The following is a 25,606-nucleotide window of genomic DNA, read 5'->3' as shown; positions in this document are numbered from 1 at the left end:
TTCCTTGCCCAATGGATGTATACATTTTTGAGAGAATACCAAAATTATATAATATGAAAAACTATGTAAAGTTTTCTACATGAAGATATAATGTATAATACTGTTATAATATTCCATGCTTTAATCAAGTGGTAAATCAATAAAGTTTTAAGAAGTGTTGTGTAGTTTTTTTCATCTAGTTTATTAGAAGGCTTGTGAACCTCCAGCCTGCTCTATTCTATCACTGATGATGATTATGGGGCCTTTACTTGGTTTTGCTAGGCTTTCTTTTTTTATTAATGCACCACTCCGCCCCTTCCTCGCTCCTTCTGCCTGCTCTTTTCCTCCGTGGGAACGTCCCCTTAATTAATAAAAGGGGCTCCTGCTCTTCGGCCGCCCCTGCTTTCTGGGCTCCGCAGCCCATGCCCAGCCCCGTCCCGCCGGGCCCAGGGCCGCCTCCTCGCACCCGCGGCCCGGCTTCCGCCCGCCGTGTCCCTCAGGAGCCGCGCACCCTCCCCGCGGGCAGCCGGGGCCGCAGAGCCCGAGTCCCCTCAGGCCCGAGCCGGTTCCGCGGCGCCCCAGCGGCTCCGAGAGGCGCCCCAGGGCGTTGTGGGAAGTGCCGAGCCATTGGTCGGCCGCCCCCCCTGGGAAGCGCGGCAAGGATTGGCTCGCAGCGGAGCGCGTCGGGCAAGGAGAGGCCGCTGATTGGCCTGGCGGCCGAACGGTGTCACCGCCCTGCGTGATGCGGTCACGGTGCCGCCGCCGCGCCCTCGCACCGCGGTTTGAATGTGAAGCGCAGCCGGAGCGCTCGGAGCCGCCGTTGCTGGCGCTACCGCCGGGGGGAGTCGCCAGGTGAGGCTGGGCCGCGCCGGGCGGCGATGCTGGCGATGGGGCGGCCCCACAGCCCGGCGGCCCGCATGGCCCGTAGCCGGCTGCCGCTGCGCTCCGCGCTGGGCTCGAGCGCTGGGCCCGAGCGCTGGGCCCGCGGCGCAGCGAGAGGCGCAGATCGCCCTGCTGGGGTGCTTCGGCCCGCCTCTCGTAGCTCGCGATTGGCCCGCGGCCTCTGGGGCTGAGCAGTGTGCTCCCCTCGTTGGCTTCCGCTGCTGCCAGTCTGGAGGTGGCGGGGAGGGGGAGGGGGAGGGGGAGGGGGAGGGGGAGGGGAGCAAGTTAGTCTGAGGGCGGTCGGTGCTGTTCGGGGCTCCCCCGCCGCGGCCGCCAGCCCGCGCTGCCCCTGGCCCGGCCCGGCGGGGGCGGGCAAGCAGGCCTGCCGCTGGGCCCGCCTTGCGGGGGCCGCGGCCGAGCCGGGCCGCCGCCGCATGAGGCAGCGAGAGCGCCGCTGCGGGGGAGGGCAGTCTGGCGGCGGCGGGCGGGACGGAGCGTCCCCGTCCCTCGGATAAACCGCCCGGCGGCTCCAGGCCGGGCACGCGGCGGGGATGGGACCGGGGAAGCGCCGGCCTGTGCTGGGTCGAGGCGGTGGGAGGGGGCTGGGCCACCGCCGCGGTAGCAAGAGCAGAGACAGCCCCGCTGGTGGCCGGGCCGTGGCCGGGCCTGGAGGGCTCCTCTCCCCGTCCCTGCTGAAGGGCTCCCGGGCGGCCGCCCCGCGTCACGGGTGGCCTCGCCTTTTGGTCCGCAGGGAAACGGCGTGAGTGGGCTGTCGGGGGGCGTGGTGGGTCCTCGCTCCTGCTCCCGTGGCCGGTGGGTGCTTGTCTCCCGACCCCCGCGGTTTGGTGAAGTGGAAAGTGAGTGTAAAGATCCTCCGCAGCAGTTTGGTGTGAAGATAATCTTTCCCATAAAGTCCAGACCATAAACATCCTTAGGCGCGTAGATGGTGTTTGTAAGTGCTGTGGTGAGTGAACGCAGGAACAGAGTTCTCTGAAGTTCTTCATGGTGTAAGACTCGGAGGACAGATGCTTTGGGATTTTTTTTTTTTCCATAAGTGGTCTGTCATTAATTTAACTAAAGTAGTTAATGAGTTAAGCACATTTTACGGGCTTTCTTCTGGAGAGGTGGTCTGAAAATATTCTAATTTTCAGGAGGCATATGTCGCAACATAGCAAAAAGCATCATATCACTCTAGCAAGTACCACTATTTTTTTTATAGTGGAAAACAACAAAAAAACAGCTGGAGGAAGGGAAGGAAATAAGAGTAAAGAGTGAGCAGGTGAAAATATTTATCCTTTTGTGTAAGGGATTGAGTAATGGATTCAAATCTTCACGTTTGGCCTTCGAAGTAAACTCACAGTCAGCTTGAGGTATATATTTTCTCTATGGGCCCCTACATTACATACGTATGTGAGGTATTTGTAAAAGGCCATTCAGGATTGTCAATCTCCTCTTTCAGTTTGGTTTCCCGCTTGAGTCAAGTTTAGCCTTCATAAATGATTTCTGCATGGGTTTGCACCTCAGCCTTACAAACTTCCCTGGAGCAGATAACTTACATTTTTTTAATTATGAAGAATTTAAATATCGGTTGCAACATCATAGTAATGATGTGTGAGGCCATTTTGTAGAACAGATGAGCCAGCTATTAGTTGTGCTGTTTGTTTATGCTGCACTTTATTGGGATTTTCTTGGTTGATGTGAATTGGTGAACAAGACTAGAGACAAGTAAACCCCCAAAAGGGAAGGGGGGTGAAACATGGGAGGCAGGACTCTTTAAGTGGATTTTTATTTCTTGCAAAATATGTTGGTATCTCAATTAATCTTTTAATGATATAGATGCCATAGTTAAAGTAAAAATTTTACTTTTTACTTACATTAAAACTCACTGCCTTTGCAAGCGTGCTTAAACAGAAACTATATTGCACTGATACTCAACATAAAACAAATCCAAAGTGGGACAGAGTAATTTCAGTATGTATTACTAATTAGAAACTCCAGAGAAAAAATGGAAGTCTTTGCTTCCTCATTACTTCTGTAGTAAGAAAGATGGGCAGAATTGATGATGATACCCTGAGCAACAACATGTCCACTAAAGCATGTCTTGTTGCTGTTTTAGTGTTACTGTAATTTTAATTATTCCAATCAAAGCTATGAAGTTAATATAGCACTGTGGTAAACATGAGAATGCATGTGGGAGGATTACTAGAGAGGAGTGATTTAGACTTATTGCACAGAGTTATTCTGTAATAAGTATTGCAGTTTAAATTAACTCCCACCCTAATCTAAGTTAATTTTACAGGGTGGACGAACCCTCTGGCTTTGCACAGTCTTTTGTCTCTTTATGAAAAACTAATTTTCTGTTGAGAGTTTTCTTTGATAATGAGTATTTATTTTTAAACGAGCCTTGACTCTCCAATACACTTTGAATTGTTCTATTTACAATTATGTAGGACAAGAGTATTCAGCTTTTTCAATTAGGAAAATGTTTCTGGGGCTGACAGATGTTCTCAAAAGCAAAAACAAACTCCTGTTGTCCTGAAAGGGCAAGAGATCATCTTTTGGCTGTACCTAGTTCATGGTTTGCTGGATGAGTGATCCGGTTTTAGGCGTTTAGTTTCAATAAACTAGACAGTAACAGTTGCACGTAGTTGAAGAAATGGAATGTTTTCTGTTTTGTGCTTGGTGCACACTAGCTGTTGTTTTATTGTGTGAGACCTATAAGATAGGACCATGCTTTATGAGGTATAGTCAAAAAGAGCTGTGTGTCTTCTGTGGAATCTCTTTTTATATATGTGTAGCTTATAGGATAGATTTTCTGATCTGTATTTATAACAAAACTACTTGTGGGTTTTAGGTTCTGCCAAAATGGAGCTGAGTGATGCCAATTTACAGACTTTAACTGAGTATCTAAAGAAAACACTAGATCCAGATCCTGCCATAAGGCGTCCTGGTAAGTGATTCTCATGAGTGACCAAAAAAGCTTAGTTTCTTTTTGGCTCTTCTGTCTGTGTATAGCAAACTTCAGTGGATGTTTATGCAATAACCTCTTTGCAGAAGTTCTCAGTGACCTTTTAAAACAAAAACCTAATGAAGGATGGATATAAATATCAATTTATTTTGTTTGCTTTTTGTAATGTTATTTTCCTGTATTCCTGATTTTTTTTTAATTGTTGTTATTTAAAACAGTGCTGCCGTTCACAATAAAATAGATACTTGAGGAATCATAAGACTCCCATTAGAAAAATCAGTTCAGCTTTTGCTAACCTTAGTATATTCTCTTACAGCGGAAAAGTTTCTTGAGTCAGTTGAAGGAAGCCAGAATTATCCGTTGTTACTCTTAACACTGCTGGAGAAATCACAGGAAAATGTCATCAAAGTTTGTGCATCTGTAACGTTCAAGAATTATATTAAAAGGAACTGGAGAATTGTAGGTATCCTAGTGCGTAGTTGTGCTAAGAGTTAATGATCCTTTTAAGGTACAATAAGATATTCTACAGTAATATTGGAGAATGTGTGTATGTCTGTACTCTGTGAAAGAAAGTAGATCATTCGGAGAACAAACACAAGGCATAATTTACTGGTGAGGGACTAAAACCTGGACCATTGGAGTCCATTTCCTTAAAAAGCACTAGAGCTGGGTGATAAAATGATGAACAAATAGTTTTCTCTAATATTATATGCACATTTTGCAGAAGCGAAATATATAAAGCTCATTTAACTGACAGTAATATTACTTAAACTGAAATGATGGTGAAGTGTCTATACACACGAGCTGGCCAATTTGGCCTGCATCTATTGTCATCATGTTAGAAACATTTCAAGCCAGCACTGCAGCTGAAAGTGATGATACTAGCTTCTCTTTCATGTAAATGCTTCTGGGGCATAGAACAGTGTGGGACAGTTTATTTTAGTGGCCTTACCAGTTTAACACTTGGAAGTATTTGCAGACATCAGATAGAAATATTCTTGTTTAATTGTGTTTTATCCTTTGTTTTGAAGAGGTCAGAAACATTTTTGATTCAGGGCTTTCAGCATTCATAAATTTTAATTTATGGTAGAAAGTATTACATTTGAGAGCTCAACTCCTTCACCAATGAGAGGTTTTAATTGATACTGTTTACACTTTTGTCTCGCTGAAAGCACTGTTTGTATCTGAAAAATATCAAATGTATGATGTTGCTTTACTACAGGGAAACTGGTAAGTATTTCATCATTGCATCTTAGCTGGTACCTATTTACAAATTTGCATTTTATTTCTCCCCTCCCCCCCATACTAATATTAAGAAGCTATAGCAGTTCTAGATCTGTTATGTTTGGTAAGATCAGTGCATTCAGTCTGGCATGAAATTTCTAGAACTTTGTTTCTGTAATATTGTATTCTCTGTCATTTCTCGCAAATTGCATCTTTATCTATAGTATATTGTAAGTAGAAATAATGTTCTGTTATGGAAAAATTTGTAAGTGTCTTCCTTTTTATGGATTGTGGAGGTAATTCAGCATGAGATTTTGTTTTGGAGTAGGTGGAGATGCTATGCAGTAAGTGCATCCAGAGGACTGTTACGATTGCTGTGTGGCTTCAAGCACATTGTTTTGCCCAAAATTGGAGCTTTCATTTCAAGAGCAGCTGTATCAACAGAAAATACAGCCCTAAGGCTAGCTTACCTAGATCACATGGTTTAATTTACCAGCCTTGGACTTGACTGATACAAAGCTCAGTGGAAGTAAGAGGGTTTTGCCTACTCAAGGACTTCGATTTGGTAGAGCCTGGAGAGCTAGATATACAGGGCCCTTCTGGAGAGACGGAAGGGTTTGCTTTTTTTTAATTAATTTTTGAAGTATCTACAGAATACTAACCTATGTGCTGCCTCTCACATCTTGTAAAAAGGTCTCGTTTCTTTGAAAAAATCTCAAAAATAACTCCATAGAAGGATTTGTTGTTGCTGATCTCTCCACCATCTTTGTCCTCATCTATCTAAATGCATAGCAGTGAGCCCTGCCTCCCTACTTGGAGCTTGCCTAGTACAGTTATTGCTGCCTTTCACATCATATAAACTTATAAAGCTCAGGTTTTAAAGGTCACCACCTTTTTGTGGTTTTTCATGTGTATATATAGTGATTCTGTACATTCTTCTGATTCAGTGCAATGTGATAGAAGTGGAAAAGCAAGTTCTTTGTGCTTATTTTTGTAACTGCTTGTTCATAGCTAAACATAACTCTTGAAATTTTGAAATTACTAAACTTTCTTTTACGTTTATGGGAGGATGGTGAAAGGGAGGTAAAGAGGAGGGTGGTAGTGCCACCTGGTTTAAGCATCTTAAGATCATTGAATGAATCTCTGGAGGTGGCTACCTCTTTTAATTGCTGGATAATTTCTAGGTTTCTGACTTCGGTGCTGTCATCACAGATAGTGTGACTATCACTGCTGTCACTGGTTGGTGACAAGCCTCTTTATTATTTTATTTGTTTAGTAGAAATTTTGTAATTTACTACCACTTGGCACTATTGACTGACTGGACCTTGAACTGATTGATACTTTGAACTGATTAGATAACTCTTAAATTCAATCTTATGGTTTTGCTGGTGTAACCTGCACCCATTTTCATGTAGTTTCTGGAAAGTATGGCTTGAGGCAGCTTGCACAAAGTAAACCTTTGAGGTTGGCGGAAGTGAGGGCAGAGATGTGGTTTGGTGTGGTGGAAGAGGAGACTATTGATTAAACTTAGATATGTTATTGGCATATGCATCCACCCTTATTATGGCTGAATTGCTGGTTTGAAAATTCACCATTCGAGAAGGAGAAAACTAGTTCAAGGTTTTACAGAAAGATGTAATTTCTTTCAGCTTTTTTCAGGTACTACTGTTACAGATTCATTGTAGGCAATATCTTTAACGGATCTTCTTAGTTTCTTTAACTGTAAACCAGCATAAGCGATTGGTTTCTGAAATGCTGATATTCACTTGTTGCCTAGAGTATACTGATATGCCCATGACTTAACTATTGTTTTAATCTTAGGTTGAGGATGAACCGAACAAAATATGTGAATCAGACAGGATAGCCATTAAAGCCAACATAGTGCCCTTGATGCTTAGCAGCCCAGAACAAATTCAAAAGCAGGTAATATGTCAATTCCTGGTTATGTCCATGAGATTTCTGGAGTATCTTAAGTGTGTCTAGAGGCTCTGGTTATTGGCAGAGTCAGTTTCTTTACCAAGGAGGCCATCCCAATCCAAGTAGCTTGGAATATATTGTCACAGCTACTTTTGCCTACTTTAATTTTAATTTCTATTTTTTAAAAGGCAATTACTGTATAATGTTATAGCTAAGTTCTAGCATTAGGCAGTTAAATATAGTACTTCCAGAAAGTGAGACTTATTTATACGTTGGATTTAAAGTGAGATTCATTTATTTGTGGTGAAAACTAGTAGATATTTAACCCAAGGATTTTTTTTAATCTGACAAGAATAATAAGCATTTTTCTTTAAATATTTGCAATATCTGTCATGACTACTGTGGTTTTTGTAATGAGGAGCCTGCTATTATATCATGTAATGGTTATGTTTCCTTTCCAGTTAAGTGATGCTATTAGTATTATTGGTCGGGAAGACTTTCCTCAGAAATGGCCAGACTTACTGACAGAAATGGTGAATCGCTTTCAAAGTGGAGATTTTCATGTCATTAATGGCGTCCTTCGCACTGCTCACTCTTTATTTAAAAGGTATTGGAAATAAGGGACTTAGTATATGGATTGTAAATTTCTGTTCAACTCGAAATTTTTACTGTTAGACTTAATTTTTTAGATTTACAAAGTCTGCAGTTGTGGTTCCTACTTATGCTTACTGACTTTTTAATAAGAATTTAAGTGGTTGTCAAATTGTACACCTTGCATGGTATTGAACCAGGTCGTTTAGTTCTTGTTTACTTGACAGTATTTGTTTCAAGGTTCAGCACAAAAAATAATTGTATGCAAGTTAATTTGGTAATAAATGTGAAGACTGTATTCTATTTTTCATGTATTTCTCTTTCACTTGGCAGGTACCGCCATGAATTTAAGTCAAATGAATTATGGACAGAGATCAAACTTGTCCTTGATGCCTTTGCTTTGCCCTTGACCAATCTCTTTAAGGTATTTCTTTTCTAATCATTTCGAAAACAAGCTTAGCATTCTGAATTGCTTGTTGTGAATGCCTGCAAAACAAAAACTTAAGAATAGTTGCTTTGAAACTGTTAATGAGATTCAAACTAAAGTAATGAAGTGAGACCTGACAGGATCGATAAGGGGAGGAAAAGGAACTGTATTTTCTGGTTTAAAAAAAAGTTACATGACACTTTTCAATACCTCTTGTTAATGCGGTTTGTGTGTGTGTTACTTGACTGAATCTTCTGTCTTTTTCTAGGCAACTATTGAACTTTGCAGCACACATGCAAATGATGCTAGTGCTTTGAAGGTTCTCTTTTCTTCTCTCATTCTAATTGCGAAGCTGTTCTACAGTTTAAATTTTCAGGTGAATCTCCTTGTTCTTCTAATAGTTTCACTTTGATCTCACAAAGCTATTATGCTTTTATTTATAGGATTCATTTGAGGCAGCCTTTAAGGCCATGCTTTATTGCAAAAATAAAAGTTGACAGTCTGCATCAATGCTGGAGTAAAGGCACAGTAAGGATGGGGTTAATTAACATGTTAGCTTGGCCCTATCTAAGCAACAGTTCAAGGGAGTCTAAGCTCTTGTCATAGCAAGGAGGTATTGTATGGGTAGCTGTCTGAGTATGAGCTGTGAAAGACACGAGTCAAATGCCTGAGTTTGTACTCACCGTGCTCCTTTATAAATATGTCTGTGCTGACATTAACTCAGTCATGTAGATAAAAGTCAGTCAAAACTAGTAGTTCTATAGCACTATGGTAGCAAGTTATTCTGGTAGCAGTGTGGGGTTTTTAGTTTTGAAATCAGATCTAGATTTCTAACATGATTAAATTAATGCACTATATGAAAAATGGTAAAAAGATACTGAGGCGACATGTATTTAGTGTCTCAACATGAACAGAAGTCTGTGAAGTGTGATGATCATGCCTTGATTGCTTGGGCTGTTACTCCATATTGGGCAAAAGAGCAAGCTGGAGTTAAAAGGGAGGCATGTGCTCTCTTGCTCTGAGGGTAAGAAGCAATAAGATTCCTTCTTTATAAAACTGTAGGCTGTATAGAGTGTAAGTAACTAGTTTATTTGGAAATAGTGTATTCCAAAGCCTCTGTCTGGAGGGTTTTCACTGGGGAGGAAGAGGGGGTAGTGTTTCATTTTGAAGATTGTTTTCCATACTTTGTTGTCCCTCAGTAGATTATAAGGTGGATACATACTACTTACGATGTAGGTATGTTATCTAAACAGTGCAGTCAGAAATTAAAATGTAGATTTATGCTTTTCCTTCACAGGATCTTCCCGAGTTTTTTGAAGATAACATGGAAACGTGGATGACAAATTTTCATAGTCTTTTAACTTTAGATAATAAACTTTTGCAGACTGATGTGAGTACTGTGTAAATCTCCTGGTTTGCCTCTGTGTAGTGGAGAGAGTTGATTGAGAACTTAGGTCTAACTCTGAACAATGCAATGTTTCCTTTGTTGGGTAAACAAAGGAATAGAATGACTGTAAGGAAATGGGGTTTAAGAGAAGTTGCCCCATGGTCTAAGAAATTTGATGTCCGGTTCTTGAAGTTGTATCTCAGATACGGGTATACCCAGCTGTGCACAGAAAACAAATTACAGATAATCACCAATGAGTAGATTCTTTCGAGGACATCTGCTGAAGTAACCTGATCATTAGAATCACAGTGCTCGGGTTTTCTATACCTTTCAGCTAGTTCACGCACTATGTTTTAGAAAACAGGGTATCTTAAAGAACTTAAACCAGTTGAACATAGAAGGCATGACATCCCTAAGTGCTTTAGTTTAGCATTTGCTGTCTTTGTCTAATTATAAGAATTCGTAGTTTCACAGGTGAAAAATAACACCAAGTCATCAAAGCTCAAATCAATTTTGTGCATGCTTTCTGCGTTTTAAATGCTGTCTTCCGGATACAGTACAATAGTTTGCCGCATGATGGAGCCAAAGCAACTATATAAATTTCTTTACAATACATAGGGAGGCATATGAACTGTATCCTGTGCTATAGTTTCACAGTTGTTTTAGGCTAACGCTGCTGCTAAAAGAAGCTTTGCTGTTCTTTTCTCTTCTCTTGTGTCTGTGGGCCGTAGCCCAGCACAGACATTCATGCAGCTGTGTGCTGAACTGAGTCAGGAAGTGATATGCGTTAAAACTGAAAGGTGGGGACTGGGGGGGGGTGGCGGAGATGGAACTGGGTGGTGGTTTTTGGTTGTTGTTTTTCTGTTTTGTTTTTAATTCCAGCTTAATTTCCCAATTCACTTTGCTTTGTGGCTTCCCAAGCATCTGTGCTGGTATGGGGAAGGGGAGGGAACTACTTTTACAACTATCCCGATTTAAAGTAGCAAGATATGAGGTCTTCTAAGCATATTTTTTTCAACACCTTGTCTTGTCTTTTTCCTATGACATTTGTAAATTAACTTCATGTCAAACTTTGTCAGATCGAAATGATTTAAAGTGCATGGTGCTTTAATTTGAAATGTAGGTATGATTTATAACTTGCAGTGCAGTTCCAGTACAAATCAGCAAAATACAGTAATTCTAGGGACGTGAGAGGGATTTCTTTCTGTTTAGAACATGGTAAATTAATAGTGTAACTATTTCCTTCAAATATGCTGATACTTTTAATATTTAAGTAGTGTTGAAGTTTGGATGTTTAAGTTCTTAGTTTTGTTTTATGTGAGGATGAAGAGGAAGCCGGATTACTGGAGCTCTTGAAATCACAAATTTGCGATAATGCTGCTTTATATGCTCAAAAATATGATGAAGAATTCCAGCCCTACCTGCCACGCTTTGTAACAGCAATCTGGAATCTGTTAGTCACAACAGGCCAGGAAGTGAAATATGACTTGGTAAGTTGTTATAAACTGATCTTGTCAAGTTTAATAATGAATTATAAATTGGTCAGTCATGCTAAAACTGTATGTGTTCTGTTTATGTTGTTCTAGCTGGTTAGTAATGCAGTCCAGTTTCTGGCCTCAGTTTGTGAGAGACCACATTACAAGCATCTGTTTGAAGACCAGAATACATTGACAAGCATTTGTGAAAAGGTTATTGTTCCCAATATGGAGTTTAGAGGTAACTTTTTGAGACTTAAGTTTTCAAAGACACAATAAAATCTAACTGTAATTATAATGATATGTGGCTTTGCAGGACTGAGAATTGAGGATTACCTCTTGTGTACTTTAGTACTAGATTCAAAACCAAGTTCCCGGAAGAGATTGCTGTCCTGTGGGCTTTGTAGAATTGTATTAATATATCTAATAATTTTTCTGTCTTACTGGGATCTCAAATTGAGAAGTATAGGAAGTCTAGTTCATGTGCTACCAATAACTTCCCATGCTTAAAGTGAATATCGGAATAATTCAAGGAGTCTAAATACGCATGGATATCAGGCCTACTAAACTGTAATGTCTATTTCTCCGAGCTTTCATGGGCTCATATTGATCCTAGTATCTAAAATGCAGTGAAGATGTATTGCAGTGATAATAAGCTTCTCTCTCTTAAGTCTATGACTCTGGAAGCCTCTTTAAATACACTTAGAGTGGAACATGTCCTATCTTTTTTTTCTTTCTTTTTTTAAAATCAGGAATACATCAGCTCATGAATATGAAAGACTAATTTGTGGGGCAGCAGCAAGCTAAACAGGCTAGTCTGGCTGGATATTTCTGATTAATTTTTATTAATGTTATAGAAAAGTACTTGGAAAAAATAGCAAGTTGATAATAATACAACTTTTTAACCATAAAAACCAGAGACCTCAGTATTTAAACTTCTATGGATTTTATATTTTCAGCGGCTGATGAAGAAGCATTTGAAGATAATTCGGAAGAATATATAAGAAGGGATTTGGAAGGATCTGGTAATCCACAGATTTATGCTAAGAATACTTGGTCTCTAAATATAGCTCTAAAGAGCTGAAGCAATTTACTGAAGCTTTTATAACTTATTTTTTAAATTGGGAAGGTTTTTCCTCCCCCAAGAGATTTTATCTGGTTTTTGATCAAGTTTACTGTCATGATGTGCCCATCACAGTCTCTTTTTGTTTTGAACAATGTTTTTGTAGGGTTTTTTCCTTAATTGGATTGGTATGTCTCCTGCACTGCACACATTCTCATTTCAGCAAATATAGCCTGTAAGTCAATGCTGAATAGTGGCCACACTTGTGTATTTAGTTCCTATGTGTAGAGTTTTAAATAACATGGAGAGACTGTGCCTGTATTTAGTAGTCTATCATGTTTAAACTGAAATTCTGACCGGCGTTGCATACAAATCTGTGATCAAGCCAGCTGGACACCAGCCAGCCCTTGTATGCTGGCACTGTGTTCAAACCAATACAGTAACCATCCTGAAAACACAGTGCTGTGCTAACAGAGCTGCTTGATTTTCTGATTGTAGCTGTCTGGTCTTCAGCCAGCTCAGAGCACAAATGAACCAAATCTAGATCTGTATGACAATTCTGTATATGCTGTTCTGTGCTGTTAGCAGTTTATTGACTGACACTTTCAGATTAATGACACTTCATAATAGATTTAAGAAATTACAGTATGCTTGCAGTGGAGGACAAAAATTGGAGGAAAATGTTTTTGAACATTTTTCAAGCAAACTTTTTATCATTCTTATCCATGGCTGCATTTTAGGTATTTGTGAAGCTTTTATTTGTTAGCTACTTCTCTTTTAAGAGAATTGAGGCAAGAAGTATTTGTGTTCTTCAGAGATTACTTTAGAAATGTACTCTATTGCATTTAAATTGACTTGCTTTATTTTCCTTCTGTCACTTCTGTTAGTATATTGTATTAAAGGCCAGCTGACTTTTTTTTTCCCTTTCTTGTAACAAGGAATTTTTACAGAATTTTTTTTTCGTACTGATTCGGTGTGGTGGGCCAGCAGCTAAACACCACACAGCAGCTTGGTTGCTCCCTACCCTGCTGCAATGGGATGAGGAAGAGTAAAAGTGAGAAGACTCATGGATAGGGATAAAGACAGTTTAAGTGAAAGAAAGAGGAAGGAAAAAAAAGGGGGGGGGGGGGGAAGTCATCAATGACTCACCACCTCCCACAAGTACACTGATGCCCAGCCTGTCCCTGAGCAATGGCTACCTTCCCAAAAAACCCTCTCCCCTCTGTTTTTATTGCCAAGCATGACATTACATGGCATGGAATATCCCTTTGGTCAGTTTGGATCAGCTATCCAGGTTGTGTCCCCTCCCAACTTCTCCCCCACCCCCAGCCTACTTGCTGGGAAGAAAAAAGAGAAAGCCTTGACACTGTGCAAGCACTCTTCAGCAACAGCCAAAACACTGGGGTGTTACCAACAGTTTTAGTCGCCAGTACAAAACACAGCACCATATGGGCTGCTATGAAGAAAATTAACTCCATCCCAGCCAGATTTGGGTGCATAATTGTCAACATAGTAAAAAGCCTCCCCCTCCATGCTTACTGAAACTTTCTTTAGAGGGCAAAAAAATCTGTGAGTATGTATGCAGTATTGCTAGGTGTCTATTCCTCTTTTGGTTGTACAAATAGTCGATATTATGAGAGTAAGTAAAAGACTTAAATGTGTTCTTGCACATCGGTGTGGAGGATTGCAATAATTAACATAAGGTGTGGCTGCAACTTGAGAAGCTGTATTCATTAGTACGTTTATTACTATGTTTATTAATATGAAAAGCTGTATACTTTCTCATATCCAAAGAATCTTTGGTTCTCATGCAGATATTGACACCAGGCGCAGAGCAGCTTGTGATCTAGTCAGAGGCTTGTGCAAATTTTTTGAAGGGCCTGTGACAGGGATTTTCTCTGGATATGTTAATTCTGTGCTGCAAGAATATGCAAAGAATCCATCTGTTAACTGGAAGCACAAAGATGCAGCTATTTACCTTGTTACGTCTTTGGCATCCAAAGCTCAAACACAGAAGGTACTTTTACATTCTATTCATTTTAATCCATACGCATTCTAATATTATAGTTTATATAAAGATCGATGCAGTTCATTTCATGCTGCTTCAGAATGGGAGTAACTGTATTTGTAGTAGTTTAGCGTTGATGAGGTTAAAAGTTGTCCATTACATAACCCTATCACGGTTGGTAATTTGGTGGTATCTGATCTTCAAATAGATTGGGCAAAGTCAACAGCCACGTGTGACCATTTGGCAGGCCTTAGTAGCATGTGTGAAGCAGCCATACAAAGAAATAAAAGTGGGTCTAGAACCTCTGAGCTTTTAAATGGTACTGAGCCAGAGTTTGTAAGCCATGGAAGGCCAAATTTGGCTTTACAGAAGACAATCAGAAGCGTTAAGCAGACTAGAAGGAATCTAAGTGACTCTTACCGTTCTTGTCATTGTATTTCCCAATGTTTCCTGTTACCTGAGTGTTTATGATTTGGAAATAGCATGTGAATGCTAAAGATGGCTGGACATGGATCTCATTACTTGTTTGGGAGAAAGCAACTAATAGGCTGGCTACATTGAAAAGACACACCTGAGCTAAACTGTATTTGGAAACAGTAGCATTGTATCGGGTGTCCTACAGAACAGATTTTAATATACTAATAAATATTTCAAATGTTAATACAGTTCAAATCTCAGTGTCTTTACAAGACAGATTTGAGGCAAACACAGTAAAACATGTTGTACAGCACCTTTATGCAATTTTGCCGAAGGTTCTCAGTCTTTTCCTGAAATTCTAGTTGTATACTGTGGCACAGCAATTGCTAATAATAGTGATGCATAATGTGAACCAGAGTTTTCTAGCCATTAGAAAACTGCTAAGTTGTACATCTTTTTTTTTCCTGTGCTATTTGGTGGCAAAGATGGGATAACATCCCTTAGAACACTTGATTGATAAATACCCATCTGAAAATCCTGTTTTAAAAATTAGTTGCATTTTTTATAAGAGAAAACTAAGTAGTCATTATTTTGCTGTTCTAATTCAGAATTGGAGTTTGAGTCCTAAACTTCTCCTTTTTAAGAGGCCTATCAGAAAAAAGTATCAAGTTAGTAAGATGCTGATATTTTCTATCTAAAATTTTTGTTGATTATTACTGTGTTACGTGCTATTATTCCTAAACTCAGAGCTGGTAACTTTGAACCTTGATAGTGCTACAGCTGAAACCTAGAGACTAAAAACATTAAGAAAAAGAAATTGGATGGCTCTCTGCTAAAGATGCAGTTTCAACAATGTCATCATGTGCATGCATGCTTTAGATTCCTTTCATTAAAAGCACATAAAAAATGCGTAAGAAAACTAGCTGAATGTCAACATCTAAAACCAGGGTTGGTTTGTTTTTTGTTTTTCTAGCATGGCATAACACAAGCCAATGAACTTGTTAATCTGACAGAATTCTTTGTGAATCACATTCAACCTGACTTAAAGTCTGCTAGTGGTAAGTTAATGTTAATTTTTATATGGCATTTTTTGTGATATATTTACAATCTTGACAGTAACCACTGTTTCTTAAGGCTCAAGCACTCATATATCAGCATAATCTCTGAGATAGAAGACTGTTAACACCTGGCACATGGGAAGTAATTCAAATTTGTTTGGCTGGCAGTGAATGAGCTTTTAAACAAAGGTGGATTAGCACATTCTATCTGCAAGATCAGAGCATGTACACACATGGTTGCTATCAGCTACATGCTTAAACTTGTTGAATCAAAGTAATTTGATTTCTGTATTTGAGACCTTATGGCAAACTTCTATGCTATACAAATCCCTGAGAAGTTAAAATACTGAAGGCTAGGTTGTAGCCTGTGTCAGCCCATATTGATGAGATTACGGATGTCTAGATTTCAGCCACATAACTTATTTTATGCTTCAGCAATTATCTTAAGATATTTAGAACGTAGTGGGTTGTCTCAGAATGTGTAATTGGAGGCTGTTAAAATTGGAGCCAGAAGGGGAAATTTCATGTGAAAGAGTTGGACTGTACACTTTGTGGTACTGGGGAGTGATTTGTACCTAAAACTGATATTCTGTCTGACAGTGCCTATATAGAAATGCAGAAACTAAGCAACGTAGAAAACATTGTGTGTATTATTGTTGAGGGGAAAAATCATGGTTTAATGTCACTTCTATATATAGTATATGTTCAGTAATCACATTTATATGAAAAGCATCAACAAAATTCACATATTTTTCTATTGCAGTGAATGAATTCCCTGTGTTAAAAGCAGATGGTATCAAATATATCATGATTTTTAGAAACCAAGTAAGTTTTTCTTTTACTCTTATGGTAAAAACATACTGTAGTTTGTTACTTTATACTTGCCAAGCCTAATTTATCTTACTTGGCCATATGTTAACTCAACAGGTGTTTGATAGTCGTATATAACACTTCATGCTGAATTTTTAGTTTTGAAAGTAAATGATGTTGTTATAAATATCCAATTACCATGTAGTCTATATGCTATCCATATGCTGTGGGAGCACTGAACATCTTAGCACACTTAGTTCTGTGACACACTCAGACTTTTTCAAGTGAATGTTAGTCTAAATATACTTGATTGCTCGTATCATTGCAGTAGTTGTTAAAGAGAGTACAGCAACTTTGTCCTTTACCTTTTCTGATTTGTGAGGTGCAGTAAGAAAATATATTGAGTAGTATTTCTAAACTTTAGATTACCTTTATTCATCTCTTAGGAAATATCTGTGGCTTTTTTTTAAAGCTTGATATTTTTTTAATTGCCCATTAAGACGAAGTAAAATGGAAAAAAACATATACATTAGGAATATATGCACTAACTGACAATCAAATGTAACATTGATGTTAGGGCGAAGCATACAGGTGATGACAGAAGTAGGTACCTCTTGGTTGTCAAGGTGTGATTTAGCGACTGGAGGAGCCTTCTAAGATTTCTTCCTCTGCCAAGTTTGTTGCTGATGAGCTTTCAGTTTGTAGCTGATGAGCTCAGAGTGGTTATGCTCTAGTGTTGAACCATCTGTATTTTTATGTTACATATGTATCATTTGTTGCTATATTTTTGTAGGTACCTAAAGAACAACTGTTGGTATCTATTCCTCTCTTAATCAGTCATCTTCAAGCAGAAAGTATTGTGGTCCATACTTATGCAGCCCATGCTCTTGAAAGACTGTTTACCATGAGGGGGACAAATAATAGTACCCTGTAAGTTTTCAAGCAGAAATAAGTTCATTGCTACATAGGTTTTGTCCATTAAGGATGAGAAATATCTGTAGGGGATCTTTTATTTCTTAGTGTTACAATACTGTAAAATGCTGAAGTTTGTGAATATGCTTCATCATTGAAGAGCTGTGTTTTACTTAACAGCATTACAGCTGCAGAAATGGCACCATTTGTAGAAGTGCTATTAACAAACCTTTTTAAAGCACTGACGCTTCCTGGCTCATCTGAAAATGAATACATTATGAAAGGTAAATGCTTTATGAGTTCTGCAATATAAGAGTAACTTTGTTAATTTGGGGTAAAGGCTTATAGTTACCGGCTACTGAAATTTTTATATTAAAAACCTATTTTATGTAAATATGCTAAGAGGTATGCACAGCCTGCAGTTATTTACCAGGCTGTATTAAGTCATCTTTCACTAAATTCATGGTACCAAAGAGAAACACTAAACATAATGGTGTAGTGACAAATTATTTCTCAAATGGTAGTCTTTGTAGTCAAGGCAGCTACCTGAACACTGTCCGTAGGAGATCTGAGTGGGTTATGGCTAACAGTATGCCAAGGTTTGAGACTTGCCCAAGACAAATTATGGTCTTTGCAAAGTTGCTTAATCTTCTGTGCTCCGTCTATAGAATGGGGATAATGAGGCTTTGCTTTATCCTTTGTCATGATTATAGATTGATTGCTCTTGCAGCAGGTGCTCTTTCTTACCGTACATAATTCCTTGGGATCCAATTTAATAGTAAAAGGTAAAGGATTTAGGCATATGATGGTTGACAGAAGTGTATGTTTGTCTCCAGAAGATAATACTTTCCATTTATTTGCAGCCATCATGAGGAGTTTTTCTCTGCTACAGGAATCCATAATTCCATACATCCCTTCTGTCACCACACAGCTTACACAGAAACTGCTGGCTGTCAGTAAGGTAAAGAAACAGGCTATCTGAGCAAATGTTCGCTTTTTACCTTTTAGAGCTGTCTTTCTAAAGTTTTATGTATACCTTGTTGTTGTGTTCTGTTAGAATACTGTAAATTGTTCAGTATTTTCTGACCAAAATAAGTTAAAACAGCCTTCCAGTGAAGTACTGTCTTCCTTTTAGGACATACTTTCAAATCATTCTCCCCTGCTCTCATCTGAAATTTGGAAACAGCATATGAAATCTTTTTGTAATACTAGTTTGTTCTAGTATAAATGTTTGCTTGTGCAGAGGCCACCATTAAAGTAATCTGTTCTCACAACTCCTTTATTCTTTGTCCGTGAAGCTTCTGAGGCTAATACTAAATTTAGGCACTGAAATATGGGATTAAATTAAATAAATTGCACTCCTGCTTTTGGTGGGTAAAAGTCTCTTAGTTTTTTGTTCAGGATGGGCTAATATTATTGAACATTGACATTAGGGAATGCCTTAGAATATCTTCATCAACTATCCAAAAAGCTCCTACTATGTATAGTTTAAACCTAGCGGCAGAGGATAAGAAGTGTTCAGTAAAGAATTGTCTAGATGCTTACAGGATTGAAAACAAATTTTTTTTCCAGTTTTTGTTTTGTGATACTTTAACTGCTTGCTAGTTTATGTAGAGCTTCTGAAAAGCACTTGTTGTCTTTAAAATATTTATAAAACCACCCCTCCTTTATGCTTTAAAGGTTTTTATGTTTGCTTTTATCTATGGAATTAATTTCATTAGCATATTAATAAGTAAGTCATAAGTATCCTTATTCCCAGTTGCTACTTTAGACTTCAGCTGAAATAAAAAATATATTTTGCTAAATAAGTGAGTTGGCTGCAAGTTTGGGTTGATTTATCTGTTTATAACTTGTTTTTAGAATCCAAGCAAACCTCACTTTAACCATTACATGTTTGAATCAATATGCTTGTCAATAAGGATAACATGCAAAGCAAACCCTGATGCAGTTGGAAGCTTTGAAGAGGCTTTGTTTATGGTGTTCACTGAGATACTACAGAATGATGTGCAAGGTAAATTAAAATCAGTAAGTGCTTGTGCTCTCTCTCTACTATAATTGGTTGCTATGATTTGCCTCACGGCAGTTTTTCTGCAACACAGGAAATTCAAGTGAGAACGCAGCATGTTCACAGTCCTAATAAACACTTCTAGGAAGCGTCTGGGTTGATCCCTAGGGCACATCAACTGTATTAACTTACTTTTAAAACAAACTGTACTTTTAAAATGTCTAACAATCAGTACTCCAAAGCCTCTTATTATTCTTCTTAATTATATTGCCTTGTTTCTAGTAGCTTGTTTTCCATGTTCTGAAACATAAACAAATAGAGGAAATAAAAATTGTATATATACAATGCTTGCAAATTTTTGGAATAATGAAATTTGGGAAGTGGTACATTTCTCCAAGGTTTGATTTGTTGGAATCTTTGTGTTAATATCATAGAATTGTAGGTTCAATCAATAGATATGTGGTTCCTAGGAACTGACAGTGGCCATATTTGCTGAATTTGTAAATGTCATCATTTCTTTTCCAGAGTTCATTCCATATGTGTTTCAAGTGATGTCCCTACTTCTAGAAATGCATAAAAATGAAATCCCGTCATCCTATATGGCATTGTTTCCTCATCTACTTCAGCCAGTATTATGGGAAAGTTCAGGAAACATTCCTCCTTTGGTCCGACTCCTGCAGGCTTATTTAGAGCGGGGTGCCAATACAATAGCAAGTGCTGCTGCTGACAAAATTGTAAGTTGGATTGATTTAGTCACAGTGTATGTCTCTAGACATGTTGATTTAAGATTAAAAATTATGAGGAACTTTTTCCTTTAGTGAATAGCTGGATCTGTGCAGAATTTATGCTTGTACTTTAAATTAATGGTGCTTACGTAGAAAGACAAAAAATTCTATGAATGCAGGCTTTTTGGATGCTTTTCCACTATGTGGATGGACTGTCATGCTTTTGTCAATTAAGGTGTAAAATTCCTGCATTTATTTTTTGCAAGCAGGTAAGTTTCTGCAATTTTCCTGTCTCATGTGCCCTGTGTTGAACACTGTGGATCAGGAAAACTCTCAGAACAGTCTTGAGAAGAGTGGTTGAGGAGGAGCCAAAATGTTGGGATATATGAGGATTAGTGAATGCAGTGGGAGATTTATTCTGCATACTTCTGTTGCATGATCTGCTATAGTCAGACTTGATTAGACAATGCCATTGATGAAGCAGACATGCGTGTTCAAACTGGCTTCGGTGTTCATTTGATCAAGGTTAATCTTAATGCTCAAAAGAACATCACTTGATCCCAACAGAAATCTGTCTTCCTTGTTCTTAACTGCAGAAACAGAATCCTGGTGTAGGTTATGAAAGCTTTTGCCTTGGTGTATGTCTTAAATGGTAAGAGCCAACTTTCTGGTAGGTCACATACAAAGAACTGTTGTATAGAGTTTTATTTTTGCTTTGCTTACAGCCTGGATTGTTAGGTGTGTTCCAGAAGTTGATTGCCTCTAAAGCTAATGACCATCAAGGATTCTATCTTCTAAACAGTATTATAGAGCATATGCCTCCGTGAGTATGAATTAAAATTACATTCAAAACTGATTTCTGTAGACTTTAATATTTGGTATGTTTGTACACTTCATAGTTAATGTTTAACAACTGAAAACTGTCACATTTATCAATAAAGTAGATTTGAACAATTCTATCCATGTTTTCTGTGAAGTGACATTAGTAAAATCCTAGTATGAATTGAATATCTATTCTTTTAAATTTCCAGTGAGTCAGTTGACCAGTACAGGAAACAGATCTTTATTCTACTATTCCAAAGACTTCAAAATTCCAAAACAACAAAATTTATTAAAAGTAAGTTCCTTGCTGTATGAAAAGCTTCAGCACTGGTAGTGCCAACAATTTAGAACATGCAGCTGTACTGAATAAGTATCCTATCATGTCCTGTGATTATGTGGATGAAGGAATACTAGTGACTCTTAACATCAGTGACTTGCTTCAAATTATTTGTGTAATCAAGGGTGGCATATAGGGCACTTGCCACAGCAGGTGACACTTATTTCATGAAAACTGAAGGAATGGAACTAAAATAAGAGAAGAGACTTGTGTATTCCTCTTACTTTCTTACTCTGTGTGATATCATTAATTATCTGAAAGTGTCTCCATTTAATCTTCAACTAATACCAGCAAACTTTCACTCTCACACAACACAGTAATACTGACCGCACTTCCTTTTGTTACATATAGTTGTGTGTTATTGCTGTTAAATACTCTATGCATTTGTGTCATTCTGCCTTAATATGACGTACGTTATTGGTCAGGTTTTATGCTAAACTAGCAAAGTTGTGACAAATTATAGAAATACATATTCTGGTTATTCCTGTTGTAACAGGAATATTATTGTTGTACTGATTAAATTATTTTAATGATACTATCACATAATTTGTGAATTATGCAATGTCTATTACTTAATCCTATAAAATCTGTTTAATGCCACCTGATAGGAGCAAGAATGCTAGGATTGCTTATAATGGTCTTCCACAAACAAAATTTAAGTGTCGCTTTTAATGCATTGCATCTGTGCTCTGGTACAAAGGTCATGCAAAGGCATTCACAAGTGATCTGAAAAACTGCATTGCATGAAGTTTTCGGCTAAAAGCATTCAAGAGTTCTTTTGGTCCTTGATCTGAAAAACTTGCAAATGGCTTGTCTAATGCTTCATAACTGCTGTAAGGAGAAAAAGGACTGAATCTTGTCTTCTTTGTCTTACTGCCATGTTTTAGTGTGTTGTGGTACGCGAAAGGATCAGTAGTTTTTAGGCAAACTTCAAGGTGTAGCAAGTTAATGTACTTCACTAAAACTGAACATTTATAAAGATTGTCATTTCTATCCCCTTGAAAAACTTGTTAGAATGTATTTTGCTGCTGACTCTAAGACTCAACGTGAACAAAATAATAGCTTTAATTTGACTTTTTTCTTGTTACAGGTTTCCTAGTCTTCATTAACTTGTACTGCATAAAATATGGGGCATTAGCGCTGCAGGAAATATTTGACAGCATACAGCCAAAGTTAGTATGATTTTTTTATTATTATTTAAGACTGCTATGTAATTTTTGTCTCTTAAAGTAGGAAATAGTTGTCTCCTTCAGCTAAAATTGCAAACTGCATTTGTCTCTACTCTGACTAGCCAAGTGTTTCTTCTAATGTGGTTGATTTATTTGTCTAGCAATTTTTCTGATTTGCTGCCCATAGTTCATCATTGATAGTTCAAGATATTAATCTCCTAAGCAGGTCGTAAAAAGAAGAGAGTGATGTTTTTATTCTTTTTCCCTTTGTGAAAAGTGTGTATGCTCAAATTTCTACCAGGCATCCACCGCAACAGGGCAGCATCTTAACAGATTATCTGTTTTTCTCTTTTTCCTAGTGCTTCATATTGTTTCTGATTTTCTTTTGTCACTGTAAGGCTGATAAGGCTTTCTAATACTTTTTCTTTTAATGTCATAACAGGATGTTTGGAATGGTTTTGGAGAAAATTATAATTCCTGAAATCCAGAAAGTATCTGGACAAGTTGAAAAGAAAATCTGTGCTGTTGGCATTACAAAAATATTAACAGAATGTCCTCCTATGATGGACACTGAATACACCAAGCTGTGGTATGTAGACCACTTCTTCAAGTTCTGTTAGTGAGGCTATTTGATTTTTGAAAATGTGAGCTATCATCGAAATGTATTCTTCAAATAAACTCCGTTGTGATTTCTTCAGGCCTGCTATTGTTATGAGGCTGAGTTTCAGGCTTTTCATACCACTTCCTTTTCCCAACAAATAAAACTGTGTTTTCAAAGCAGATGCCAGAAGTGGTTTGAGATTTTTGTGGTGGAGATAGCACTGATTGGGCTAGCTAGGACTGCATTTAAGAAAATACACTACTTACTTTTAGCTTGTATTCTTTCTGAAAAGCTAGGCCCAGTTTTGACTTACAACTGTTCTACTAGTCAGGAGATCTGAGCATACTTATAACCTGCCAGAGAGACTGTAAGATCTTAGCTTGACAGTGGAATTTTGGGGAAAGCTATCTGGGAAGATTGTAAGCCAGTCTAGCAGTCAAGGTGTCAGGTAGCCTGAATTTAATGATAATAACTGGATCCCTGAACTAGAACTTCTTTTAATGTACTTAGAGAAAAGGTGTAATCTGGGAAAGAATGGCTTTTCTTAGGTATGTTTCATGAAAATTTGACCGGATAAAAAAATAAATACATTGTTTATGCTTTTAATATGAGCACCTACATTATGCCTGTAAAATACACAGATCTACAATTCTTCAAGTCCAGCTTAGATTGGGCACTTATAATTTCAGTAGCTAAGCAAGTACCTGCAAGGGCTAAATTGTAAAGGGTTCCAAGTAATTTGAACGTTCTTGTACAATACAGCGTGTCCTAACGTATCTTTAAGCACTTCAATTTTATCCTCCGCTCTTTACATATAGGATTCCTTTGCTGCAGGCCCTCATTGGCCTCTTTGAACTGCCTGAGGATGACACTATCCCTGATGAAGAACACTTCATTGACATAGAAGATACTCCAGGATATCAGACTGCATTCTCTCAGCTAGCCTTTGCTGGGAAAAAAGAACATGATCCTGTAGGTCAAATGGTGAACAATCCTAGAATCCATCTGGCACAGTCTCTCCACAAACTGTCTACAGCATGCCCAGGCAGGGTAGGTGACTTTCATACGTGGCATGCTAATGCTAAATTCTACAGAGAAGAAATTTTTTTTTCGTAATGGGTCTCTTTTGCTAATGTTTGATAATCAGCAAAATGAAGGATGTCATAACCAGAATGCAAGGTGTTGTTCTCTTTTATTCTTTAGTGGAATATAGCTTTTGTAAGGCTTTATCCCTAATAACCTTAGAAAGGCTGTATTTTCACATTACTTAATTTAGCAATAAGCTTAAATATGCCATTTCTTAAATTAAAATTTATCTATTTGTAGGTATATAACTAATACTTGTATACAGTTCAATTGTATGTACTCAGGAAATTTCAAGCAACTCATGTTGGATTTAAACAAGTTTACAGTTAACTGTTTTAACCCATAATGTCTTTATTTTGTTCAAGATTTTGGTAAGTAAAGATTGCCTGAGAGATCTGATGTTTCCTGCATCCATATATCTGCTTTAATAACTGAAGTTTTTCTCTACCCTTCTTTCATGTTTGATTCAGATAAGTAGTACGTAAAACTGTCAGCATCAGGAATTGTAATTTCAGCAACTGCTTTCACACTGAAAAACTGCTGCTCTCAGGATGTCGCTTGACTCTGTACCATGTGTTGACACAGTGATTAACAGGATATAGCAGCAGTTTAATGTATGCACACATTGACACTTCTGCTCTATCGTATGTTTTAAGGTTCCTTCAATGCTGAGTACTAGTCTGAATGCAGAAGCGTTGCAGTATCTCCAAGGATACCTCCAAGCTGCAAGTGTGACACTGCTCTGAATTGCGTATATTCCACAAGCAAGATCAAAAGCTGTTTTGTTATACAGAAGGTTGACACTGACTTTTTTTATAGCAGAGCTCAGACAAAATGAAAAATGCTACTTGAAAATGTATTGCAGAATCCATCTTGTAAAAGATAAATGTGGCTTTAAGCAGAAACTGAAAGAATTTGGTGGTTTGTGTACTCATAGATAAAAGGTGGCTAACTTCCATTCCCAGTTTAATTTCAAAGGGAATAGTCATAGCGGTTTGTTATGGGATTTATTTGAAATCTGCATCTGCAGTGTCTGGATAACATTTTGAAATGTATGGAGAGCACTGGCTGTAGAAACTCACTTTGGTCACTAAAATTCCTTTTCATTTTGATGTTGTCCATTGTATTTCTTTTGTCTTTCCTTAAACTTTATCTAAATTGTGAATAAATAAGAAGTACTTGTTTAAAATGCCTGTCACTGTGCGCTTACTGTTTTAGAAGAATGTAGTTGGTTTAAAAAATGATGTTTTAAACTTAGGATAGAATATAAAATAGTGGGACTGTGAGGATTTTTCTTTATCTTAAGTAATAGTTTAAATGCATTGTAGGATCATACAGAGCAAATCTAAAACTTTGGCAGAAGATCCAAAGCTATTATCACTCCTGATATTCATGAACAGCTGCACCCTTTGAACAAGACACTCTTTGAACAAAACATGTCAGTGTAGTGCAGTGAAAGCAAGTAATATACCCTCTTAGAGCGGGTATCGGTCTCCAGGTGGGTTTTTAGTGATGTATTAAAACTGAGGCAGTGATCTTAGAGTTAAACTTAACTCGGATGTTCTCCCTGTTTCCTCATAAATATACTGATTAGGTTTGGTAGCCTTGAATTCGAAGTGCATCAGTTTACCTTGTAGTTACGGCTGTTTAAGTGACTAGTTAAATGTCTGAGTCTTACGGTGTTCTCAGACGGCCTCAGCACCAAACTACTAGACCATAGGCTTTTAGAGCACTGGTACTGCA

General features: G+C 38.3%; 1 protein-coding gene across 1 annotated transcript; it reads left to right on the top strand.

Annotated features, from left to right (window-relative positions):
- Nucleotides 1-826: 826 nt before the first annotated feature.
- On the top strand, nt 827-24,967 carry LOC132321010 (exportin-2-like). Its single transcript, XM_059834619.1, has 25 exons — nt 827-831; nt 3,716-3,811; nt 4,146-4,288; nt 6,875-6,976; nt 7,432-7,577; nt 7,895-7,985; nt 8,257-8,364; nt 9,286-9,378; nt 10,698-10,865; nt 10,962-11,091; nt 11,810-11,875; nt 13,728-13,930; nt 15,312-15,396; nt 16,160-16,221; nt 17,000-17,136; nt 17,299-17,402; nt 17,982-18,079; nt 18,979-19,129; nt 19,649-19,857; nt 20,574-20,671; nt 20,880-20,965; nt 22,098-22,179; nt 22,619-22,765; nt 23,596-23,827; nt 24,520-24,967. The coding sequence occupies exons 2-25, from the start codon at nt 3,727-3,729 to the stop codon at nt 24,607-24,609; spliced, it is 2,916 nt and encodes a 971-aa protein (XP_059690602.1). The 5' UTR covers nt 827-831; nt 3,716-3,726; the 3' UTR covers nt 24,610-24,967.
- The last annotated feature ends 639 nt before the right edge of the window (nt 24,968-25,606 follow it).

The sequence above is a fragment of the Gavia stellata genome, unplaced genomic scaffold (genome assembly GCF_030936135.1).
Source record: "Gavia stellata isolate bGavSte3 unplaced genomic scaffold, bGavSte3.hap2 HAP2_SCAFFOLD_61, whole genome shotgun sequence".
Classification (NCBI taxonomy): Eukaryota; Metazoa; Chordata; class Aves; order Gaviiformes; family Gaviidae; genus Gavia; species Gavia stellata.
Note: the sequence above shows the minus strand (reverse complement) of the source record. Positions and strands in the feature narration are given on the sequence as shown.